The 27,478-nt window shown below is 38.9% G+C and overlaps 1 protein-coding gene across 5 annotated transcripts in view; it reads left to right on the top strand.

The window, feature by feature from the left end:
* Positions 1-27,478, top strand: part of zfpm2a (zinc finger protein, FOG family member 2a) — a 181,697-nt gene that overhangs the window by 77,915 nt on the left and 76,304 nt on the right. For all 5 annotated transcript variants that reach the window (XM_007242116.4, XM_007242115.4, XM_049467525.1 and 2 more), the window contains one exon: positions 12,836-12,960. In XM_007242116.4, the coding sequence (XP_007242178.3) occupies positions 12,836-12,960 (125 nt within the window). The remainder of the gene's footprint in view (positions 1-12,835; positions 12,961-27,478) is intronic.

The following is a 27,478-nucleotide window of genomic DNA, read 5'->3' as shown; positions in this document are numbered from 1 at the left end:
CTAGATTAGCCAGCATGCTAACTAACCACACCCACAACAGACAACCTTGGGTGAAGCAAATAACTTGTCACTTGGGCTAAAGCAGTGTTAGAGGGCAGGGTTATGATTCAGGAACCTGTAACAATATTAGGTTTGAAATCTGGGGCCTTTTCACATTTAGTCTTGTTAGTGTTACTGTAATTGCACTTAATGCTTGTTGTTTTACTTGATATTTTGTGTTAGAAATAGTAGAGTCTATTTTTTCTGTGAATTCTGTGTAATTCAATAAGTTTATCAGCAGAAATGGAATATAGGACAAATGAAGTATAGGACAAAAGTAAAATATACAAGTAGCTGTCAGTAAATTAACAAGATCACATTTTTTAAATGGTTGGTAAAAGGAATGGATTTATTATAGAAAAGAGAATCATATTTTCCATACTTCTGGTGGACAGAGAGGGAATCTGGGCTCCACTGTTGTATACATTATATATGTTGTATGTTATATCCAACTGATATACGCAGTGAACACACACATACACACAGTGCCAGGATCAATGAGGGAAAGGGCCCAAAACTGGATATATTGAACCCAAAGCCATGTCATTAATAACCCTTTGCTCCTACCACTGAGTCACTACTGCCCCATTTTAGAGAACATTGTCATTATTCAGTGTGAAGTTCGGTCGCCACTGAGTTCATATAGCAATGTCAGATTTACTAGCCTTTACACTAGACACCTTATACTTTGCTCTGCTGGGATTGGGTGGATGTTTCTCTTCAGTGTGAGATTGTTTCCACACTTCCTCCTGAGCCCTGCCTCGCCTCACAAGCCAGCCAGCGATTAGGAGTGTGACCTTGACCTTTCAAGACCTCACCATAGGTTTAGCCCCTCTATCGGCCTCATCTCCAGTCATTTAAAAACTCCTTCCGAAAAAGCAGGCGATTTAACCCGCCTTTTACGCTGTTCTTATCCCAACTGGATGAGAGGAAGAGAGAGAGAAAGAGAGAGAGAGAGAGAGAGAGTGGAGGGGTGAAAAAATCCTTAATCCATCTTATCTGTTGACTGTCAAACTGCTGGGGCTAAGACCTCGTCACAAAAGACAACTGGGTCAGGCAAGGCAAGAGCGGTAGGATTGGACTGGAGGGAAGTTGGAGAAGCTGTAATTGGCTGGAAGGGGAGGATGGATAGAGGCTAATGACTCACTGGGGTTCACCACAGAAAAACAACACCAGTAAATAGAGTGAAAATACCAGCAGTGCTGAAGTACAGTGCCTGTGGAACATCCGAACACACCTGACTGCATGCAGGATTTTTAGAGGGGTTTTGATGTGAAAGTTTATTTTCGTAAATTCTTGAAATAAGCTTTAAAGACAAATAAAAATAGTAAAGTTGATGAAAACACATAAATAGTTTGAGTCTAAATATTTAAACCTGAATATTTAAACCGGAATATTTATTAAAAACTGACATATTAATTATATTTTTGATTTCTGAAAATTACTCTATAGGTATGCACAATGATAACTGAATTTTATCAGTATCATCAAATAATTAAAATCTAATTCATATATAGATGACTGACATTTCTAAAGAGTTATTTGTCATATAGCGTTTGAAGCACTTATCACATTGGTTTTAGTTTACTACCTAAGCTCATACCTTCATAGATACACGGCCTGGCCAAAAAAAAAAAGTTGCCACCAAAAAAAAGAAAAAAGGTCACATTTAAATATTTGATTGGACCGTCTTTAGCTTTGATTGCAGCACACATTCACTGTGGCATTGTTTCAATAAGCTTCTGCAATGTTACAAGATTTATTTAAATCCAGTGTTGCATTAATTTTTCACCAAGATCTTGCAGCAGCATTGATGATGGTAGAGTCTGACCACTGCACAAACCCTTCTCCATACAGCACATCCCAAAGATTCTCAATGAGGTTAAGTTCTGGACTCTCTGGTCAACAATCCATGTGTGAAAATGATGATCTCATGCTCCCTGAACCACTACATCCTGAATCACAATTCCAGCCCAATTAATCCTGACATTGTTATATTGGAATATGGCCGTGTCATCAGGGAAGAAAAAATCCATTGATGGAATAACCTGGTCTATATTCAGTATATTCAGGTAGTCAGCTGACCTCATTCTTTCAGCACATACTGTTGCTGAACCTAAACCTGACCAACTGCAGCATCAACCCCACATCATTTACTTACTTAAATCCAGGTGAAGACTTTTGGACCAGGCAGTGTATGTGCTAAGCTAGTAATGTTAGCAGAGCTCACTTGGTTTCAGCATTTGTTTGTTTTCCAAAATAATGGCTACTCTGTGGTGTCCTATTGACCTTGAGCCTTTTTTTCTTCATTAATTTTGCAGTATAAATATGTTGCGTATATAAACATGTTCCACCAATTTTGCATGTTACTCTAAACTTTATCTGTGTAAATTTAGGTCAAATTTCTGCACTGGCAGATTTATACATCTATTCATTGCGTTAGCCTGAAATTTCAATATTGATGCGTCCTTATTAGTCGTAACTAATCAGCTGTATTGAGAGATAGGATAAGACTAGCTTTGTTTGATAAAAGTTCAAAATTGTTATGGGTATTTTATGTGTTGACTTCTCTTCTGATATATTATCATTATTAAACTTCATTTTGTCAATTTTCTTGTCATTTTTGACAATGCAAATCTTACAATTAATCTTTATATTATGTTATCATTTTATGATAAGATATGAAACAATATATGATATATTTAACAGCAATGATATGCAATATAGTAAAATTAAGAAAAATCTTATGATTAAGTGTGTCTAAACTTTCCGTTCTGCATGTGAAAGGTCATTTATAACACAACCTTTTTATATGTGCTTAGTAAGTGATTATATGTGTGGCTTTTGGAAGTAGTCAGTGTGCTTTTTTAACACTTCCTTGAACTTTTATCTCAGCTCATTTGGAGCTTCGGAAGCTTCCACTTGAACGTCCGTATCCAGGGTCAACTTCGTATCGCTGCAAATCAAAAGACACGGGCGCTCTTTTCCAATAAATCTACCCGCTATTAGTCAGTTTGCGCTGACAGGTGAGAGGAGTTATATCCCTGGTGAACACTTTGAATTTGTTACACCTCTCAGGTAGTCAGATTTGTCGGTAGGGAAAGACTGCCTGTCCTCTAGATGATGCTTCCGATAGCTCGTCTTCCTCATGCTTTCATCTTTTTTCTTTGCGCGCAATCAGCCGGCATTGTGACGGGCCTCGCGAGATGAATGCTTTGGAGATTGTTGTCGGGAAGCCTTTGCTGAGGCTTTGATCGAAATGAGTTGGAGAAAAACGGACAGATTTCATATTGTCTGACGCCATTTATTCACTGCCTGTTGCAGATATCAGCCGTACAGTCGGCTTTTACATATCTGCTACACCATGCATCCAACTCATAAATAACATGTTGAGCTTTTTTCAGTATTGGTAATGTGACTAAAGAATAGGGGCAACATACAGCAAACTATAAGCTTCTGATTTAAAAAATAAACTGGGATATTTTGACTTCATATTTTATTGTTGTTTAATTGCAGAACTGTCATTGGTTACTGAACAGAGACCAAGTATTCATTTAGAATCACTCACAACTATGTTTCTACTATTTTGAAGAACCCTTGACCAAGCAGAGGCCACAGGTTTAAGTACAGTTGTTTCTTTTGTCATGATTCTATACTGTATTGGACCATTGCCCTTAATAAGGGCACTTTTACACCTGTGGTTAGTTTCTATGGTCCGGATCAGTTGATGAGTGTTTATTTGGAGCGTTTCTCCCTTTGTTTTGTTTGTTTTCACACAGTCATAAACCTGAGCGCACCAAAATGCACATCAATAAACCACATAAGCACATTGTCTCTTCTGATAGAACAGAGGTGTCTGGCGTGTGAACAAGAAAGTGAATATAGAATGAAGTTTTTGTGTTCCAGTGCGTATATGTGTGCAGTGTCAAGCAGCTTTAACACTGAACACTGAAACGCTGTGCTTTCAAACACAGTGTTTTAAGTAGGACGTGCAACACAGAACACGTAGTAAATGGAGTCGCAAAACTGTGAGCAGTGAACACAACACAGACCAAACATGCAAACAGCATGGAGCAGCCGAGACAGTGCCAGTTCATAGCTGTGGTAATTAGCGCTATTTGGCTAATATATCAGATTAAACTGCACATTATTAGCAGTTTAGCTCAAATAAAAGGAGTATATTTGATAGCTTGGTCTTATCAAGAACGGATCACGTGCTCACCTCAAGTGAACCGCTTCAGAGTTTGTTGGGGACCGGACCAGGACCAAATAGTGCTGGTGTGAAAATACCCTTAAAAACACCAGAACCTTGACTCAATTCTGAGAGGCACAAGTTTTTTATCATTACTACTCTTGTCAGTTACTAAACAGCACCTGCACTGAACTGTCTGATACTCAGAAGATCTAGCTAACTAAGCTAATGCTCACCAAAACCATCATTCCAAAACCAATTCTTTATGTCCAACAGCTGTCATTCTTGTCTGCTTGTTTGTAAGTGGAGTTTTAATGAGACAGAGTTGCTGCTAATTAAGCTAATGCTTACCAGCTTCTTTCTCCATATTGGATGATTAACTAGAGTGTGCATGGGATGTACAAATACCATTTTTTATTTGTTTTTTGTTTTAAAATAGTGCAAAATAAGCTTGTATGTAAGACACATAAATATTTGTTCTACTTTTGTAGATTACATTATTTCCCACATCTAGTAAAAATAAATTTTAGTTTATATGATCTACAAATGAATTGATCCATTTCTATTAATACTTTTATCTTGGCAATTTACCAGAATTAAAACATATTTTAGAAATGGAAAAAATAGTATATCAGTTAAATTATGCTACATTATTAATTTTATCCTGCTAAAATTACAGACAAAAATTAGAATTAGAAATCAAACTGAATCACAATTACATAACATAAAAGTAAAAAGGCTATTGAAATGTAATTTATTATGAATTGTCCCATTCTATATGTTATTTTTAATCAGATGCAATGTTTAAAACTTGAATAATGATCTCCTTAGAAAGAAATTTTAGTCTGGAGGAAGGTTTCTTTAGAGATAGCAGGCAGAGAGAGGGGGCAGAGCAGTGTAGAGGAATTGGTAACATAGAAGGGGAGAGGAAGAGTGTGTGAGAGAGAGAGAAATCACGAGTGTGTGTGTGTGAGCGAGAGAGAGCGAGAGAAAGAGAGAGGTAAAAAGGTCCTCCTGTGTTTTAACACAAGTGTCTGAACAGGAGATAATGGTGAGACTGGGGGATATAAATGATGCATTTGCTTCTCTCGGCCCCGATAATGGGGGTTTGGGGAAAGGGGGGGAAAGTTCATCGCTCTCTTATCAAAGCGCTCTGACATTTCTCCTTCAGCTGTAAAATTTCATATCGCATATCTCTTTCTCTGGCTCGAGACCCCTTTTGTGGAGCAATACGGCACATTCCATTTCACCCCATACGTTTCAGCCCGTATATTAATTTGGGTCCCATTTGGCACCTCTAGGAGCTCGACTGTCAATAGTGGTGGGCTCTCTAGTTGAGTTTCTCTTCTCACTTAAAGGATTCTTTTGAATGTTTCTGTGGGTTGTCTACATATTAAGAGAATATTTGCTGGTCACACCTACTTTAATATATTTATTTTTAAAAGACATTCGTATTTTACAACTGGCTCACAACCAAATTTTTACTTGGAATTAGTTTAATGTCTTTGTCTCAGAAATATTATGTTTATATATATAATTTTATTAGATTTAGATTAGATTTATTAATACAACTACTATAAAACCGATTAACATAACATAAATAGAAAACAACAATAGGTGGTTCTATATAAAACCACAGTCTTTACTAAACCCATGAACAGCACTTTTTAGGAGTGTACAATTTAATCTATAGTTTTACAATTGAGATAATTATCACAGTATCTACAAAAAAAAATACTGCAGCCTTACTTGCTTACCAAGTAATAGCTTGCCATTAAAAATAAATAAAAGCATTTGTTTTTTTGTTTGTTGGCTTATCTATGTTATTCTATGTTCTAACTTTAGTCCACATGAAGTTTTGACCACTAGAAAGAAAGAATGACACCTCAACATATCTTACAGTCATTATTCATGATCAGTGATTTTTATAATGTTTTTTTATATCTCGCCGTTCATACAGAGACAGAGATCTATGCCTGCAAAGTTTTGCCTTTCAAAAATGGCTGTTAGGTAAATACACTTTTCTATGTGGACTTTGTTGAATAAAGTTTAAACACTTTGTTTGTAGGGTCTTTAGGATCTAGCATCTCATTCTCTAAACTAAAGAAACAAAACCTCAAATATCAAACATGCCTTGGCTGATGCACATCATTTGGGATTAGTAGTAAAACTTAACTTAATTACAAGTTTTACTAGTCACTTTGAAGTTAATTAATGTTTTTTTTTATTCTTTTGACATTTTTTTTTTGGATTCCCATCAAATATTCTATTCCATGCAGGATATGATCTACAGATAACATGAAGCACACCCCACTGTTCCCACAGAGTCCCTTTTTTATCTCTATTATTTCAAATATGAGCCTCCAATTCTTCAATACCTTTAAAACTTCATTATCAGTTCTTTAATTATGTGACTGTTGATTTTTGGACTTGACTGACAGTGCTAAAGTATTTCACAATCTTTTAGTGAGAAGCAAATCAAGATCAAAGTAGTATTTTAAATAATTCAGGGAGTTTCTTAAATTCAAAGTCATCACTCCTTCTGATGTAATTTGTTCGCTACATTTCTCATGAGTTTCGCATGACATAAACCTCACTTTTTGTCCGCTCTCAAAATACATAATTTTTATTTGTCTCTTGCTTCTACTATCCTCTTGTGCATTATAGCATCTCTGTGTGGTGGCACCTTGCCACAGTATGCTTGGTTATTTCAGCAGAAGAGCCTGCCGTACTCCTCTCCTACCATTCCGCCATTACTGGGGGAACAAACAGATGCCGGCGTGGAGCATCTTTTTGGGGGTGCTATCGAGAGAAGGATCTCCCCAAACAAAAGGGACATTCATGCCTCTGCCAAGTATCTGTGGAGAGAAGGAACAGGCCCCAGAGAGGAGCGACAGATGATGATCTTATCAAGGGTGGAGGGGAGGGACAGAGAGACGGACGGATAGAGAAGAGCCTTGCTCTTTGGTCAAATCGTCAGCTGCTCCCTGCCAAGATCATGGCATTTAGGTACTGGATGATGAGAGCTGGTGAGAGGAGTGGATGGAGTGGTTTGGATCCACATCCAGGGCCTCCAAACCCATTCAAAAATGGACGCAATGTATTTTTTATACAGAAAAAAAAATGTCTCTCCATTTTTGTGATATTAAAAGGTGCTACTGCCATTTAAGATCATTGTTGTTTTAATAACTAAGCATTTTTTTAATTTGGAGTTGAGAGTAAAAAGAGTCTTTTTAAGGTTTATAAAAGTGGACACCAGTGTGGAGGCTATGTACACTCACACCTAATTTACAAAAGTGATCCTTTTCTGAAAACAAACATGTTTTAGTGGCATCACTCCCAGAATGCTGTGCAGCACCTGATTTTTTTTTAAATGTATGGCAGCTCCACCATCCAAAAAAAAGAAGACTGGCAAAAATGCCTCTAAATTGTAGCTTTAAATGCTCTACCGGTCAGAGCGAGCAATCTCGTCGCGACAATTTCTGACCTTAGCAATCCAGTGGCCTATGCCACATCCTTCTTCACGGGCTCATGAGCTTACAACTCCAAACATGCAGACACACACAGCTCCAACTGCACATGCTGGAAGATAAGACGCCGTTGGATGACACCACTGTTTATCCCGGCGTGTTTGACTCGGAGCGTATCTGGAATAGAGATGGATGTCTGTGAAAAGCAGTGGCAACCGCCAGCATCTCTCCGACCTTCCGCGATGGATCCGCACGGATATTCTCCCGCTGTATATCTTGATCTCATTATCCACAGAGAGGCGATGTCTAAACGCTGGTGGCGAACAGGATGGGAGGAAGGAGGGGGATGTGTGCTGGGGGGGTTTGGAGGTTGATCATGTGCCCCGGGGGCTGTCCATGATGCCCCGTCCCTTGGGCTCGCACAGAATCCGCAACAGCTGGGAGGAAGCAGCTGGGACGCGAGCCTTGGAACGGCCCACAGACGACTGGCAGTGGATCACTATCCAGCTCGCAACTTCAAATACCCTCCTGCCACATGCACAGCTCCACACACCCACACGCAGGCACGGTCCAAGTCCATCACAGTCGCCCGGCAAGGACGCAAGAGTGTCAAGCGGAGGCTAAACAGGGCCATTTAAAAGTTTAGAATCAATGTTTTCGGCCCATTCTTTTCAAATACAGCCATGTGAAAAAAATAGTTTGCCAGAGAACATTTAGACAAAGACCAGGACTTCTGGAACAATGTGCTATCAACAGATGGATTTTTATCCTATTTTGTTTTTTTGCACACCTCCCATGAAAACTGGTGCAGTCTCTTTCTGATCTAAATTTAAATGATCTAATTTAAATCTTTTTGGCAAAATCCTGCGTTCCATTTTTTTCTGAAGTCGGATGTTAGTTGAAGGCATTCCAGTTAACATTCCCATAATTGGACACTGTTTTAAAACATTTCCAGAAAGCAGCTTAAGCTTACTTTGGAGATTTGAATTGATAATTTGTGGCAAACACAACAAAAATATCTTCCACTTTCTATGTCCTGGGTTACCATTGTTAGTATTGTCCCAGATTAGCATTGTTAGCAATACCAGTTTGATATGTTTAGTTATATGACATAAGTTTCTCAGTCTCTGTATGTTTAAATGTTTTTTTTTTTACCACTGAAATTTACTGTACTATGTAAATCAATTGCAATATAACACTACTTTATAGCCTGACAGGTTTTAAATGATTTATGTGAGGCTGTTTTAGTGTTTCTGAAATGATGATTCATAAATGACTCATTGAATAACATAACAAAACTAATATGACCAGTGATTCCAAACTTCTGAATGGTGGTGTGTGTGTGTTTGCATGTTTGTATGTGTGTGGGTGTGTGTGGCAAAAGGCCACGAGGCCTTATCGGAGAGGGAACAGGACACATCAAGCAGCTGAGGGCTAGTGCAGCCCCTGCCTGCCTGTGATGTGGGCCAGCTGTGCTCTGGCGCTTAATTATGTCCCTTTAATGAGCTTCCCCACCTTCTGACAGGCCAGCAGGGCCACGGCAGGCTTCAGAGAGACCTGCTCACCGTGGAGGCCCTTCCCTCCTAAATCTCCCAGACCACCACACTGCTTCACAATCAGGAAATAGCAGAGCAGTTATACTCAGAGATAAAGATTATAAACATATCTCTCATTTACAGCGTACAGTATGTTAAGAATGTACATGATATCTGCAGCACCCCCTCCCCTCACACATTCATGCTTTTCTGGCAGCTCTGTTCAATAATACAATTTGATGGCATTCCTCAGCAAGCTTTATGTCTTAGACTTCCAATGAAACAGTGATACCAAGCCTAAACATTTTTAATATTTAGATTAAAATCTCTGATAATTTATAACACCAGTACTGAAAGAGGCTGTTTTATATCAAAGGCAGATAATATCCAGAAACTTAACAAGTCATTCGTTCCAATCATTTCAAGAACGTTAAAATCATTGATTTAACTATTTTTGTGACTCTAGCTTTTTTTTTATTTACAGGTATTGATATTTAAAATAAACACTATTTTCCTATCTAGTCATTTTCACATGCATACTGCTTTTGCATTTTGTTGTTTAAATTTGTGCTCTGTCCAACAAAAAAACTTTTGCAAGGGCTGAAAGATAATATTGGTAATTAGTAATAAATTATCATATTAGGTTTTGTAATTCTCAAAAACAGTATAGATTTTAAATTAATGATGTATGACACAACTTGCTGAAGTACAGTAGTTTATTTTGTGTTGTGTTTAAATCATGATCACTAGATAGCTCTGATATGTTCAGTATATATTTAACAATACACAAGACTGACTCAGTAAACTGCACTGGATTATGTTGTTAACTGTGTTGTTTTCTGATGCATTGATTTTTGATGCCTGTAAATTATGAGCAGAATCTAGCGTAGTTTAGGTTTTTGATGCTGTATGACATGACCTGTCTCATAGTAACACTCAGATACCTGATGGGTACCAGCTTTAGTTGATATACAGTGATGAAAAAAAGACAGCCCCAGTTCTTATCTGACCTGTTGCATTCATGCCATTATAAAGGTGGCTGTGATATTTAGCAAACAAGTCACCTGATGATGTTTACGCGTGGGCAAGAGAGCAGCGGAGAATTTCCATACCGACACACAGACAAGGCAGAATGTCGCTGATACACGGCTGATATTTACAGAAGGAAAATGCGCTTGAATAGGTCGCCATGAAGTTCAGCCCTCACATTGATCTTTCAACCTAGCAGAGAATCACTGAGCTGAGCACAGAGCCTGAAGACTTGGTGTTTATTCTTATTCTAATATTAGAATGTGTTACCGTCTTTATGACACTGTTTCTCGTTTTGTCTGAATCAAAGCAGTAGGTGCAAAAAAGCCACAAACCATGGGCTAGTCCAAAAGCAACTTTCTGATCAATTACAGGAAGTAATTAAACAACAGAAAAGAAAAAGAGCCTTTTCATGCACAGCCATCACACATCAGTATGAAGGCAAACATTTCAGTTTTGGATTTCTGTATTTCCTCTTACTGTATATCATCATATTTATGAACAGAAATAAAATGAATCTATGATCGTGAGATCTCTGGTTCGAATCCAGTCATGTAGCTTGCCATCAACTGCCGGAGCCCTGAGAGAGCACAATTGGCCTTGCTCTCTCTGGGTAGGTAAATCACTCCAAAGGGTGATGTTGATCAGCATAAGGCTGATGTCTGTGAGCTGATGTATCAGAACCTAAAGGTTTTGCGCAGCAGTCTGTCTTTTGTTGTTACAAGCTTTAACAGTACCTACCATATTCCCTGCTTCGGTCCAGGACCTAAGAGCAGCTGCTCGTAAAGAGGTGGCGCGTGATTACAAGCAACATGCTGCTAGCTGCACTCCAGCACAGCCAGACAGGACGCTCACAGGGAGATGGAGCAGATAGCACTCGAGTTCTAAGGGCCTAAATCCTCTGCCGTCATAGGTCTGCTCTGCCTCTGCCACTTCCAATCCCCACGACTTCTGGCCCGGAAGCATGCACTTGAGATATATGTGCGCGTGTGTGTGTGTGTTTGTGTCTGTGCACCCCCCCCCCATCCCCCCCCCCGCCCCCTTCAATACAATATTCCCCCAACACACACACACAGAGACACACACAGATAGACACAAGAGAGGAGCCAGGAGCGGCCGGCCAGTTATCATAACCGTTTGATTAATCACTGTCCTAAAAAAGTACACTAAATCTGACTGATAAGATAGTGGTGTTTGGGGAGGTAGCAGAGCGCTAGCTGGGCTACACTGCGACACAGCTAATTAAGGCTGAGCTCAGAGCAGCGCTAACAAGAGGCCTCGGCCCCTTCCTGGAAAAACAGAAATAGATCCCATACGGCCGGCCAGAAAGCCTGTAATGTCTCAGCGAGGTTTTATCTGCGATTGGGAGGCACTCTTTCAGGAAAGGTTAGTGGCTCACCAGTTTGACACAGTCCGTCTGATGAGAAACGACTGTAAGGACAGGTGCCCATGGGGCGGAGTCATCCCTGAAACACTCAAATTCTCCGTCACATGACCCGAAACAGCAATAGTAAAAACTATGATAGATTTATAATGTCTATCCTTGATCTAGCATCACCTTCCGCCCATATATTTGCAACATGCTTATCCTTAGACTTCCATTCGTCTGAGCATTTCTGTTAACTTTATGTACACTATATAGATAGAAGTACTGGGCACCTGCTAATTTTCTTGCAATAAAGTTTCTTGCAAAATAAAGGGTATTAAAAAGAGTTTATGCTGCTTTTTTATTTGTAGTTTCTACTGTCCAGTGAGGACATTACATTTAAGATGTGATTGCATTCACTGCTGGGAGCATTAGAGAGTTCAGGATGTTGGAAGGTTATTATCTCACCTCATACCCAAAACCTCATCTAATCAGAAAAGTAATGAATGGATAATGTTTAAAGCTCGTTTGACAAGCACATTTGCACATCTGTGTCAGCAATGGATTCAACCTCATGTAGCTGAAGGCATTTAATAAAAAGGGTGTCCACAAACATTTAGACATACAGCTCTGGAAAAAAAATGAAGAGAACACTTCAGTTTCGGAATCAGTTTCTCTGATTTTGCTATTTATAGGTTTATGTTTGAGTAAAATAAACATTGTTGTTTTGTTCTATAAACTACTGACAAATTCTGTAATCTCCCAAATTCCAAATAAAAATATTGTCATCTAGAGCATTTATTAGCAGAATATGAGAAATGGTCAGAAAAAGATGCAGAGCTTTCAGACCTAAAAAAAAAAGTTAATATTAATAAAGTTTTAAGAGTTCAGAAATCAATATTTGGTGGAATAACGCTGTTTTTTTTAATGCATCTTGGCATGTTCTCCTCCACCAGTATTACACACTGCTTTTGGGTAACTTTATGCCACTCATGCTGCAAAAATTCAAGCAGTTCAGCTTGGTTTGATGGCTTGTGATCATCCATCTTCCTCTTGATTATATTCCAGAGGTTTTCAGTTTGGTAAAATCAAAGAAACTCATCGTTTTTAAGTGCTCTCTCATTTTTTCCAGAGCTGTATACTGTATTTTCTTATGTTTTTTTACTTATATCAAATAACCCAAGCTTCTGCTTTGTTTTTACAGGAGAGCTAGATCTGCTGAACAAAGATGGCGAGCGCAGAATTCACAGCCGCCAGCAGCTTCCTGTAGGAACCACGTGGGGACCGTTCGATGGAAAGATTGAGATGAGCACCGAAACGACCGGCCTGGTATGTACATGTTCTTCCTTTTCCAGCCTGATTGATCATAGTGGGATAGATTTTCTAAGGAATAAGGTTGCAAGATGAAGTCTTGCCAGAGTGAAGATGGGCATTGTAGTACAAATGGACCATCTGAAGACGTGCTTTAGTCCTCAATGTTTTGTTTGGAGACATTTTTAATGCTGTCAACATTTAGGCAGGACTAAATATGCAGGAAGTAATGTTGTAGGATCAATGAATAGCACAGTTTTTGCAGCGGGCTGCACAATATTGTAAAAAAGCTGATGCATTGATATAATTGAAGTATCAAATAAATCAACTTTAAATTTATATTTAATATATTTAATTTATTATGACCCAACATGTCATGTCGTGTTTTTAATTCCATCTGCCTCTGGTAGAGATGTCATGTAAAACATGGACATGGTAATTGTCTTTTTGTATCAAGCAAGTTAAAATGTATATAAAATTTGTAGTTAAATTTGGGTTACATGATGTTTCACACCCTGTGATGTGACCAATGTGTGTGTAGTTACTGCAATAATGATAATGCTGAAGCAATATATTGGGCAGCCCCACAATTAGTGTTCTTTATGTACTGTGGATTTCCAAATTGCAGATATCAGTGACCATCATAATGTACACCAACTCTCCAAGATCCACCCCAGTCTAAATAATAAATATAAAAGTTTTTATTTGGACTTCTGCACTGATACGCAGAGGTGAGATCTTGGTTTTCATCATGTGGAACTTGTGGCTCTCAAATGGCAGACATTTTCATCATTAAGACCAGGTCAGCTTTCCTCGAAGTTTCCTAATTTCCATTTCTGCTTTCCAGAAGGTTCCCCACACAAGTACATCTGAGCTGTCTGTGCCCGTTTTAATGAAGTGAGAGAGAAAGGAAAAAACCTCCCATGACATTCAAACACAAACCAAACTCATCGCTTTGACTGTTCCGGAGTCAAATTGGCCTCCAACAGAAGCCTTTGAAGTGCATCCATTTTAACCATTTAATCTGCATATTTTATGACTAAATGCTTTAATTGGTGGATTTTGAGTGGAGTCCAGGCCTCGATTGAACGGAGTTACGATCTGTTATATTTGATGGTATTCTCAGGCCAGCTCTACATCAATCAACCAGCCCCCATGTTTAAAAGGCAGTCACTGTTAGGTTGTCTTGAGAGAGAGACGAAGAGAGAGAAAGAGAGAGAGAGAGAGAGAGCATGTTGACCTGGCTGCTCTGGAAGAAAGAGGGGTCCTTTAGGGTTTAATGTTCCATTTTGAACGTGGATTAATTAAGAAACACTTATTAAAAATTGTAACGAATCTCATATTTATCCTGTTAAAAACATAAGGAACAGTCCGTGCGGAGTCTGGACTCAGAGGCACTGTTCTCGGGGATTACTTCATTAAATCATTTCTCCAACTCTTTTTTTTTTATAAAATAGGACTGTGGACAGGACTTCAGAAATATTAGAATTCACATAATTGTGCAGCAGTGTTTAAATATTGATTGTTTACTATGTTCTGTGTATGTATACACAGAATTATATTATACGCACTTTCTTGGTCACATGAAAGTGCGTATAATATACAAATTACATGTATATTAATATTTTACAGATTCAAAATGTTTTTTTATTTAAAATATAAAAATAAAATAATAAGTAGTAAAAAGTAAAAACAAACCCTGTTTTACCTGTTTTGACAGAAGATTCTAATTACATTTAATTTAAAATGAGGCAAACTATAATCATGAGAAGAGACAAGTAATCATGTAGAAAAACAGCTTGTCTCAGTCTGTTTGAGGGGCCTTTCAGACAAATAGATAAGTGACTTACTATCTATCAATATCTTAGCCCAATCCAGGATATCATGTTATAATATTACCTCATAACAATGCCATCCAAAGAAATGAGTAATACCTTACCATATCATGAAGCAGAATACAGAAGCAGAAGCACAACTTCTATACCAAATGAGCTGTATATAACAGCATTTAGAGATTAAGTAGTGACTGTAGTAAGTAAGAGTAGTGACTGTAGTAAGTAAGTGAAACAGAGTATCTGTCTAAGACAACTCTGATGGCTGGTTGCAGTATGATGTGTAGGTCTGCCCATCTCCATATGTTTATCATATTTATCCTGTGTGGAACTAAAACTGTCTTTCCATCAACAATTGTGTAATTCCAACTGTTTCCTAAAAAACTAAATCAGATTAATAACAACAATATTTTGTGATTAACTGTGCTGTGTGAAGCTGCTTTACCACAGAAGGCTGAAAATGTGTTGAAAACAAAAACAGTTTTGTTTCATTTTTTTTTATGGAAAATGCAGCGCAGATGTAAGCAGTGAATGCTGCACATTGTTGCATGTGTAAACAGCATGGAGCAGCATAGACATTACTGATTACAAATTAATCGTGTGTGTTAACGCTTTAACATTGACAGCCCTAGTTTTTATTTTCAAAATATAATTTTGCTATAACATAAAATGGCAGGGTTACACTTAGGAATGAAGTGATTGACAGTCTTGTCTGAAAGACATGTTTCCATGGAGATCCACATAAACACAACAGCAAGTGGAAATGGAGCAGCTACTGAACGCCTTGTCATGTGACCAAGAAAGCCCAAAAACTCAATGTTCCTCCTGTTTTTTCAATTGCAGTCCAGATGCAAAGTTGAGTAGAAGAGTGCAATATTTTTCACAGACATCCCCCTGAGAAACTAATCCCGTCCGGATAGAAACATTTGTATTTGCATATGTAAAAACATTCAGATTACGGCATGAAATTGATAGTAAGCCAAGTTTTCAAACACTTTCAGGTGTCAGTCATGAACGTTTTTCATCATTTTGTAATATTTATAACCCTGAAATGTTTAATTTAATATGACGTGTCACTATCAAAGATATTGACATAGAATCCATTTGTCCTGAACTAGCGGCTGTTAAATAAAACAGCTACTGTAGGTGTATTCTTCTCATATAATACATTTAAATTAATAATAGAGTACAAAATATAAAAATACACAGATATTATAGACAGTAAAGAAAGAAACCTGTAGAATAAGAATGAAGGAATGTATGCTCCAGATATAAGTAGCCTGAATAAGTGCTGTATTAGTGGCTCATGGCTGAGAGATGAAGGGAGATAAAAAGATTCTTAAATGTATCAGTTTGACCTTAGCTGAAAGAAAGCTGGAGGTTCTTCCACCTCATCATCAGAAATCATCACTTTTTCAGTGATGCTGACTCTTCACCGCTGTTGAATCTTTTTTTATTCTGTCACATTTTCAAACTGTTCAGAGGAGCGTCTGACCCCTTCCAGTTTATAAAGTTGACCCGCTGAGGTAGCAGGCTTATATTAGCTTGCCCTGGGGTAATATTGATCTATGGTTTCATTATTATGAGATCAGCGGTTCACAAGCCGTTGCCTTACTGTCATTTTTGTCCTAATAGGTTCTTTTAATAATCTGAATGGGATTACTCTGTACCATCTATGTGAGGATGAGAGGTTGCAGATTCAGTTTGAATGGACTGGATCATGTGTCACTGAGGTTTAGCAGGTTTTGGGCTGAAGTAGCCAACCAGTAGGACTCACAGTGTGGGCAGAGTGATAGATGAGAAAGTGGGTTCTGGGTTAGGGGGAGCTGCACCAAGTAAAGTGGATTGATGGAGCCCCCCCCCAGGCATGATGGAATCAGAGAGAGAGAAAGAATGAGAGATAGAGAGAGAGCGAAAGAGAGAGAGAGTGAGGTTGATCTGGACATCTGCAGGCCAGAGATAGGGTCACATGATGAGTCTTTATCAGTGAGAAGGGCAGATTTCACAGCTGATGGACTGACCGTGGAAGTCATTGATGACCCGGGGGGGGCGGGGGGGGGGGGGGGGGGGGTTACTGGGAGTTTGCAATAGCCCGAGATGATGCCACGCTCTGCTGGGAACTGTATGAGTGTGTGTTTTTAAGTGTGTGTTCAAGTGTGTGTGTTTACACACGACAAAATACAGACGCCTCAGTCTGGATTCCATCCACCATTCCATTCAAACGATTCATCCAAATGATTTACGACTCAGTGAGTCATCTCTCACAAAAGTCCTAGCTATTGATTTAATACAGTGAAGTGGTTACTGCAGAGCTGTTAGAACAGTGAATCATTTTGACTGCAGCGCCGTGCTTCATACAGTGGCAGCCCTGGAGGGAAAACAGTGTTTCCATCCCTGTCCAGACCGCTGTACTCGTTTTCATGCCATATTTAATACTTTGAAGTAGAGCACACACCGTTATTCAATATTACTGGTGATGCTGAACACTCTTTTGAGGTCTGTCCACAGAATTTAGGTGATTATAAGGTCAGGGATAAGGCCATGGTAAAGCCTTCAGCTTGCACCTCATATGATAATACACTGTGGATTTTGAAGTGTGTTTAAGATCAATATCCTGAGCTTTGTTTGCACATGTTGTTATGTATGCTTCCAGAATTTGCTGGTATATAATTTAATCCATTATTTAATCTAACAGTTAAATGGTACTTGTGTCACTGGCTGCAACACAAGCTTAAAAAGTCTGGGACCTTGGTAAAAGTCTGTAAGCATTAAAAATGAGCCTTATTATAGCAGTGCAAGCAAAATCTGACCTACTTCGACTGTAGATTAGGCTTTTAGATGCATCTAAGTTTAAGGACATAAGGGTGTCTAATATATATATATATATATATATATATATATATATATATATATATATATATATATATATATATATATATATATATATTATGATATATATATCTACTGTCCATATATATATATATATATATATATATATATATATATATATATATATATATATATATATATATATATATATATATATATATATATATGGACAGTAGATATTTAAAAATTGTATAGAAATTTATAACCCAGAAAATAAACATTACTTATTGTTTTTATTTTTTGTCATACCATTGTAAAAGCTATATCAAAATAGACACAACAAGGCATGTTTTAAACAGTTGTTTTATATTATTTCTAAAGGTATTTGTAATGAATTTTACTTTTAGAATTTAAACATTTTTAAATTTGGCATCTCCCATAAATTTACCCTTTTAATTCTATAGTGGGATACAATCTAGTATAAGTCAATGATTTGGAAATTATTTTCAGGGATAAGCAAATGTGTTTCTGCAGCTGTATCTAAAAATAATTTCTTTTTGTTTTTGTTGTTGATGTGATCCCTAGTTGCATTAACAGTTACATTATTAGGAACACTATAAATTATATATTAAGAAAAAAATAAGTGTCACACTTACATTTATTATACATTCTCTAACACTAGGCATACGTCTGAATTATGTTGTTTGTCAAGCAAATAAAACTATAGTTAAAAGATCAGACTGCCCACAACATCAGGTTTTTACAACGTTCCTCTTCTACTTATAATTCTAAATGTAGTATTAATTAAAATGTAAAAATCTGCACTTTGACACAAATTCTTCACCTCCACTTTTCAATGAGTTATAAGTGAACCATGGAATATTACTACAACTATGACTGTTTTCTTACTTTAAAGATTTGTGCAGCCAGCAAAGCTTTTGATTTGGGAAAAAAAAATCACAGTCCAAGGGCAGAGATTTTAGAATCCAGGAATTTAGCCACACAAATTTGATCTCACAGCTTGTGAACAAGTTGTGTGATATTTTGCCTGTTCAGCACCCCTCAGCGTCCCCTGGGCAGGCTTTATTTTCACTTCAGCACTAGACTTCATCTTCCTCTCTCTGCGTAGGTGTGTGAGAGCGTGTGGGCTGGACCGGCTGCATCTCTCTTCCCTTCTCTTCCTCTCTCTCGCTCACTTCCTGCAGATCAATCAGCCCATTAGAGCCCAATTACCCAGCAGGTCTTGTACAGGTGAGCGACAAGCTCACTCCCCCTCACACACACACACTCACACACCTTCCAAATTAACACAAATTAATGATGACACTCGGACATAAATGTCTGCCATGCGGTGGCCGGCCTGCTGGGTCGAAGTTATTGAGTAGCAGGTGTCTCCATCACGGTAATTACTGGGCCTGGACTCAGCCCTTATGGCGGCCTATGGCTCCGGCTCTCCTGCTCTAACCCGCTGCCCAGTGTCCATTTTAAGTGTTCGTAATTGATTTGGAAGCTGTCTAATAATGGACCCCCGATTTGTGCATGTGTGCTGTGGGGTAGTGTGGGTAGCGGTGCTTCCAAGATGGCCGTTATTTACCATGGCTTTCAGCTCAATTCTGGGCTAATGAACAGTTCTTAATTACAGGACGCAGGATCCAGTTGGATTGAAAGCTCAGAAGCTATGTTTTCAGCTAAGCTTTTGGAAACTATAACCATTTTGTCTCTTGTTATAAATGTTGTTTATCAGTGCCGATATGTTTGATTCTTAAGCATTGTACCTGAGCGTAAAGAATAATTTAGCTAATAAAAAATAAAAGCATATAATCCAGACTGAATCATGCAGATTTGCTAATGTAGTTTCCCAGGTTGTTTGAAATACTTTTATCTAATAAATGAAAATACATTTGCATTTTTAGAGTATAAGAGCAGACCAAAGTAATGGCCAAAGATGGTGTATCAAAAATTTAGCTTTCAAAATTTTTATTTGGTCCACCAGAAGCTTACACCAACCCCACCCCCTCATACAATGAACAATAAAATATATATTTGTATTTTGTTCCTAAATAAGTAAGATTTAGTGTTGGATCCTTGGCCTTTGCAGTTTCACTGCAAAAAACAAAGTCTCTGGTTCAGACCAAGGGAACAACGGGTTAATATATGATTTTAAGGCTGTCTAGTAATGAACCCAGACTACTGCATGTGTAGGGTGGGGTGGAGGCTGGGGATTCTTCCAACATAGCTGTTAGCATGGTTTTCAACTAAATACTGGGCTACTAAATAGGCCTTAATTACGGGACTTAGTATTCAGTTGGAGTAGATGCCTTTTAATCCTGCTTTCAAAAATATATATCAATCTTAAAAAAATAAACTGATAAGTTGTGAAAATAATTTGACAAAAATGTTACATTTTTATATATTTATATTTAGATATTTATTATTATTTTAAATATAGCTAATTGATAAGTAAAGAAATGTAATTGTAAAAATAATTAGAATGCAGAATTCTTAATGTAATTTCTCACATTCAATTAATGATACATATATTATGTATCTATTAGACTAAAGTTTGCATTATTCTCTATTTTAGATTATCTACATTTGAGGATCTGTATCGGATCATGGCTTATCAAAAACTAAACTTACAAAAGGCATGATTTGGCCCTCCAAAGGAATTACCCCAGTGCCACCATCCTATCCAATGAACAAAGATATATTTTTATAAATATATATTTAATTTTCTTCTTAAAACTGTTTTAGTGAGTTTTTGATGCTTGCCCAACCAATAACAATGCCCTCCTAAATAAAATGCTTGGGCACAACCGTTTTACATTGAGAAGACATTCAGCGTCAGAAACCACATAATCATGTCTGTTTTTACTGAACTATCCCTTTAACTGTGTTCTGTAGGCAGTGCCTGAGTGGTTTGTGCTTCAGGCTATGCTTCTCATCTCCAATAGGACGGTTTCTAGACTGCAGACGACAGTAAAACACACCTCCTTCAGTCTGTAGATGTGGAGTGTGTATTACCTGCTTGGGGTGCTGAAGACTGGATGACTGGAAAAAATGACAAGATACTGTCTTCATTTACAGAGAAAGGCAGTGTGACAGAGACAGAGAGCGAGAGAGGAAGAGAGAGAGAGAGAGCAAAGTGGAGGTTTTATTCTGTAATTTAGCGGGAGGTTAGGTGCAGAGGGCCCAGCGTAGCGAGAGAACAGGGAGGAATTCTTCAAGCTGTCAGTCCTCTGTTTATCACCTCCCTCTCTCCTCCCATCTCCCTCCAACAGGCTCATTGTTCGTGGCCCAAAACTTGAACAAGTGGCGGCGTGGCCTGCTTTATATTTCTTCTTCTGCTTTTTTTCCCCCCCTGCGCCCAAAATTATATTTTTCTTCTTGTCATTACTTCATTAATCAAGGAGCGAGGGCCTTCTGAAAAATGTTTTGTTTTGGAGGCTGCAATCTGTTTTTGTAGGAGTGCGGGGATGTGTGTGTGGGGATATGTGTGTGTGTGTGATATAGAGTGTGTGTGTGTGTGTGTGTGTGTGTTGTTAATCTGTGCCCGTGGCAGGTTTCCCCTCCGAAACGCAGCTCTAAGCAGCGGTATCGCACGCCTATTGTTGTAGCCTCTGTCATAGCAAGGAGAGCCTGATGCAGGGCCTGGACTGGCCTGATAAGGAAAGAGGATTCAACATGGCTGGAAAGGAGAATCAGTGGGACTTGAGAGTGGAGTATGGATGGAGCACACACACACACACATACACACACTCTGAAATGCATGCGCACACACACACACATATGCACACATACTCTTTCGAAACATCATTCTCATGTGCACACATGCATAACCAATTATTGACAGTTACTTCTAATTATATATGCAAGCAGTATTTTTATACTCCCGACCGAGGGAATATCAGAGCAGAGACAACAAGCAGCATCTTTCAATTTCGCCAGCATCGCTAAATCTGCCTTATTTTCTGCAGCGCTTTTTACATAATTCCATCAGCTTGACTTTATTTATCAGGCTGGACATCTTCCCCGTCAGTAGCTGGTAATGTGGTCTGGTATCAGGCAGTAACAGGATTTTAATTCCGTGTTGGGCACACAAATGATTTTGGCACCCCGAATGTGGCTTTATGTAATGAAATAATAGGCCCAAATTTTAGGCGGGGAACCAATTTGTGATTGCATGCACCAATTACTTTGTTGGGCTTTTACCCAGTCACCAGGCTGGGGCCGTCTCTAATGGCTCAAATGGTAATGATCTGGCTTTTTGTCGGAACCTGTGCTATTCACTTCATTGTCAGACTAAACTCTAGCATGGGCAATTAAATGAAACTCATCACTGAACCACGAGCTTGATGTCCATTTTAGTCCCAAAGCTGCAGAGCCCAGAACTGCCTCACTGAAAAACACCAGTGTACAACAAGATCTCCATATATATATTTATATAGAAGACCTTCAAGATGAAGATGAGCGCTTCTCCCATCTCCTCTTATTCTCCTATGAAAGCTTGACAATTCACTGCCGAAGGGTTATGGAAGTGTAAGGGTCGCAACCTCACAGAGGAGGGGTGTTTGGGTAGATTGGGTAGATTGTTCCTTTCTCTTTTTTTTTTACTCCCAGAGTGGTGTCTAAAGGCCCACCCTTCACAACTCCCAGACGACAGGGGTGTGTTCATCACACTGCTCGCGCACACAGCGTTTCCCAGGGCTACAGATGAGTAGCGTTTAGATAATACATGGTTGACTTCATCTACAAGTGAACCTGATATTCAGCCCCCCTCTCTCTTCATCTCCGCGCAAGTCAGACAGGCAAACAGATATGGCAGCAGCGACGATAAGCAGAACCGCATTGTGACTCAAGTGACGGCTATGTAGCTTGGCACAATCGCAGGGAAATGGCATCATGGTGGCAGCAAACAAAGTTTAGCAGTGGTGTTTGCAGGAAAATCAGGGTGGCATTTGATAGCATCTCTTTCCTGGTTGAAAGGAGTGACAGTGTAAATGATGATGTAGCTACGCCGTTTTGGGTTCTGTTTTGATCTCTGTTCATAGACCCAGTATTTGAAAAGTTCCATAGGTAATTTTTTGGTACCTTCTTTTTCCTCTGAAGCTCTCATGAGAAGGAGAAGCAAGAAATCAAGATCAGTCCTAAGCCGAAATGTAGAAAGTAACCAAAACTTGTCTGTTAGATTTTTTTATGTCTTGAACATGAGCTGCAAAGTTATTATAGCCAACAATGAGCTAAGTCTTACACCACACTTACTAGCTAGCTTCAGGCTTTGTGCACACCTCCAGGCTATGCTGACCTCTATATTACTTGGTTATTTGTTTCCAGTATATTAATGGAAGGAATTAAAACCTATACAGCTAAAAACTCATAGCCCACAAATTTAAGATATCCATATCTTGTACATATTTTTAAATTACAAAAATCCCAATTCATTAAAAAGAACTGTAAAAAACAGGGTAAAGGAAAAGAACATAACATTTATATGGAGTCCAGGCTGGTCCCAGAGAAATAGCAGTTAGATGCTCCTCTAGAGTGTTCTGAGCTAAGACTAGTACAGTTATGTTTAGAGATGTTTGCAGAACCTAATTGTTTCATCAGTAGCAATGGACAAGACACATTGGGTTCTTCAAAGATTGCATTCAGTAACAAGAGCATTATTGGGGAATACTGATTAATTCCACCCCAATTCAATCCAAAAATACTTTAATCTGCTCCAGAGAGTTCTGTTCTATTGGGATTTTTTTCTTTAGGGAGTTTATATGTTTTTTTCAGAAACTTTTGAATGTGCATTTGCGTGTCAGCAGGATTGTGCGCCATTTAAAGTAGCAGGATTCATATACGGAGTATGAATGCTTGCAGCGGCTCCTAAGAGAGCTGAAGCATTCTAAAAACTGAAAGTGTTGGTGGTCTTCCTCATATTAGCCTAATAATGTTTAATCACAACAGCATCAGCAGAACTATGCACTGTATTATCTCCCTCGGTTTGCATAAGAGAATCTTGGCAAAGGTGTGGCCAAACACCAATAAACTCCACGGCAAACATAGTGGAGTGTGATTGAGAGGGGTATGAGCGGCACCAGCTGCTTTGCCATCTGTCACTGTCAAGGCTCCCTTACAGGACACTGAAGCAACTTTGTTGAAAAGCGGTCGAGATAATCCGCAATTGTTCTTGTTTGCAAAACGTGACCCCCTCCCCCGTTGGTATTCCAAATTACGCTGTGCGAATGAGTTAATTGCTTGCGAAGTGTGTGAAGTATGCAAGATTGCTGGCTGACCCACTCCACGCACAGACACACATTTCGAAGTAAAGATGACTGTCTGCGGTGCTGTAATCTTGGCAATCTGTTTTGAACAGTTGATACGGTTAACATGAAAACTTCATCGTTTCACAGTCTTTTGGCTTCACGACTTTGTTTTTGTCGATTTTGGACACAAGCGCTTGACATCAGTGCTGTTAACTCAGTGCTCCGCAGCCATATTAGAACCTAAGCCTCAAAACATGACTCATTTTCCTGCCTTAGATCTGACACTTCAATCTCTTGGTATCCCACTGTGTCATGTTGGCCGAGATATCAAAACTTTCACCTCAATATCATTCCAAACGAGAGGGTGGCCCTTCCACCCCACACCCCTTCTGCTCTGGCCCTTGACAAGCGTCCCCGAAGCCCAAAAACTTATCGTATCGCAGCCTCCCCCAAAACTCCCGGTCATCCATCCGCTCGCTCCTTTCCTCGGATGCCAACGTGCCTCTCATCCCGCCACTCCAGATGGAGAAACAGCACCAAATGAAAGTATTCAGTGCGAAAATCATTGGTAATGTTTTTTTTTTTTTTTTTTTTTTTTGCTCCTCGCGGCGGTCATCTGGTGCGCTATCACAGACGGTTTCTCTCGTGAGATAAAAACGCTCGATAAGGGCCGGGGAAAGCGGAAGTCTGCACAGCGTCTGGCCGCCTGTCCCGGTGGTCTAGCACATTAAGGGCACGTCTGCGAGGCTGTCAAAACAGGAATATTAGACCACGGGGGTCGCCGGTAAACTAATCGAGTAACAAAGAGCATATCCAGCCCTAGAAGTCCTTCCTTCAGCGGCCGGCGTGCTGAGACTCACCGATAAGGGAGTTCACGTCTAATGCATTCAAAAGGGGGCGAGTTCGCCCTCTTTATCTTTCAGCCTTACCTCCGAGTAAATATTGCTGCTCTTTAGAGTGGATTTGCGAAGACCCCATCGCTCAAAAGTGCAGCCTTAAAAATCAAGACCTGCTTCTCGAGCGGCGCACCTCCAGCGCAGCCCCATTGCAAGATTATGCAAATGGCCGCCTCTCCCACAAAGGTGGAAGGGTTCACGTCCAGTCTCATCTTGAGCATTGTTAAGTAATTTCCTCACCTCTCCGTCTCTGGACTTCACCTTAGCGCAATTTTGTAGCGTGTTTTAATAAACCATTCTCAGGAGTTATAATGTCTGCGCAGCACTCGTTTAAAGAAGATCTCTAAGAAAAGTCAAAGTCCTCAGGCCTTTACACATCAAGCGTGCCAGGAATAACTGAGAATGAAAAGGGTTTGGAAACTGCAAACTGGACGCAGTGTGATTTTTCAGATTTACAGGCTGTTGGTCGGAATGTTTTTGTGCTCTGAGAAAAAGGACATTACAGAAATATACTTATATTTCATCATATAAATCATTATCATTTTGCACATGAGAAAATTGAGGTGATGCTTTTAGATGTTTTGTAGATATTTATCATTATCTTGTCTTCAACTGAATACTGTATCTCTAAAATTCACATTTATTACATCCCTGAACTTCAACCCTGGTCCTGAATATAATCACAGTCATAATTTTTACCCTTACACTGTTGCAATTCAACCTTCATCTACAGGAGGCTATAGTGTCATATTCAAATAAGGTAAAACCACAATTGCCAATGCCATTAGAATACATAGGTATGGATAACCACAGGAGTATTTAGCTTGTTTTTGGAGATGTTAGCCATTCAATATTAGTCAATGGAGAAGGTTCAGAGGGTTCAAAGTGTGCTTGAAGCAATTATATTGTTTCCATAAAAAAATGTTGGTAATAATATGTGTTAAAGACTTTTATTGTCAAGTGGAGTTCTTAAAACCTTTAAATGGTTCTTCACACTGACACATTCATCACACTCTTACAACTGTTTTTTTTTTAGAGAACCAATAGTACTCATACTATGCCACTGGTTGGGACATAGTGATGGGGATAGTGTATTGTGATACTGTAAAAAAAAAAAAAGATACATTTACATTTTCTATTTTACATTTTTTGAAAAAACAAAAAAATTCGTAAAACACAAAATTGATAGCTTTCTGATACTGGTTTATTTGTGGTTTTGGAGATCAGTTGGTCATTGTGAAAACATAAATCAACATTTTTTTACACCCCAAATCAGCTGGTTAATGAGTTCCTGTTTGGGTGAAAGCTGGCACATGTATTGATATGCAAATAAGTCATAAAAATATAATGCATGAAGTAATGTGTTTCCACAGAATAGAGTATGTGTAGTTTTGCCTCTTGTGGTGGGTTTGTGTTGGCACAGGGTGTAATAATAAAAATCTGCTGGCTGGTCAGATGCCACCTGCCTTTCTGCTCCCTCCAGGCACGGATATACTCGTCCAGGTTAACAGGACTTTGAGGGAGCGCCCTATTATGGGTCTCCCATTGGCGCCTCTTGCTGCAGGAGGTGACTGTGAGGCGCGTGTGAAGATCAAACGAAGCGGCGATTGGATTCAAAGGGGGAAATTCAAATTTAAATGGCGAGGACTGTAGAACAGGCATGTCACTTCGCCAGCTGAATCGGAGCACAAGGGAAGAGCATGTTCTGTCCCTTCCAGTCATTATTAGAATGCAAAGCAAAGCATTATGAATTCTGTGCACTCATGCCTTTTTCAATAAGTGAAGTTGTGCACCTACAAAGCATATTCAACTTTGGGTGAATCGCGCTGTGATTTGCTCACCAGCATCGTGCTCGCAGGTCCGCATTCCTGGAGGTGTTTTACCTGTTCTTGACCTGTTTCTGTTTGTGCAGGTTAATGTACTGGAAGTAACTACATATACATATAGACATATCTACATATAGAGCCTTTTCCCAGATAACTAAATATTTGTGGCTTTGCCACAATAAGCAGATGTGAAATAAATATCTAAAGCATAGTGGTTGTATTCCTAGGGAAGTATTGTGTGTCTGTTTGTATGTGTGCAACTGAGTGAGAGAGAGAAAAAGAAGAGAAAAACTGAGAGAGAGGGAGAGAGAGGGTTGTTGTCCTGAAGGCAAGCTAAGGATGCACTAAACTGGATGGCGTTAGAGTTGGAACATACCTCCACGCCCGAAGCTTTGGGAGAATGTAAGATGCTCGGAATTGGCTAGCGACCTCCTCACCGCACAAACACACTCATACACACTCATACACACGTAGCTCCTGCCTTCCGTTTTACCACTCTGTTCTATTCTCAGTCTGAGCTGCTTCATTATTTGCATCTTTTGTTTTAGGAAAAGTATCAGCCAATTACCAATAAATTATATAGGTATAGAGAATGTTAAATAGTCAATAAAATGGTCAATCTGTCATGTAGTAAAGAAATCATTTATTAATGTATTACTGATTCCTGGCATATTATTAATATGCTAAAGCTTATGTATTAAATGTATTAAACATTCACTTTCTATACATTATAAGCATTTTGAAGTGTTTTTGTTTTGATCATTTATTTTTACAGAACACACACAATATGCCTATACATCAGTGGCATACTGCAGTATCTTTATATTAATACTTTCTATACAGTATTTACATAATCAGGCATGTTTACAACAATATTTTGCTTTCTATACATAATCAAC

The sequence above is a fragment of the Astyanax mexicanus genome, chromosome 1, assembly GCF_023375975.1.
Source record: "Astyanax mexicanus isolate ESR-SI-001 chromosome 1, AstMex3_surface, whole genome shotgun sequence".
Classification (NCBI taxonomy): Eukaryota; Metazoa; Chordata; class Actinopteri; order Characiformes; family Acestrorhamphidae; genus Astyanax; species Astyanax mexicanus.
Note: the sequence above shows the minus strand (reverse complement) of the source record. Positions and strands in the feature narration are given on the sequence as shown.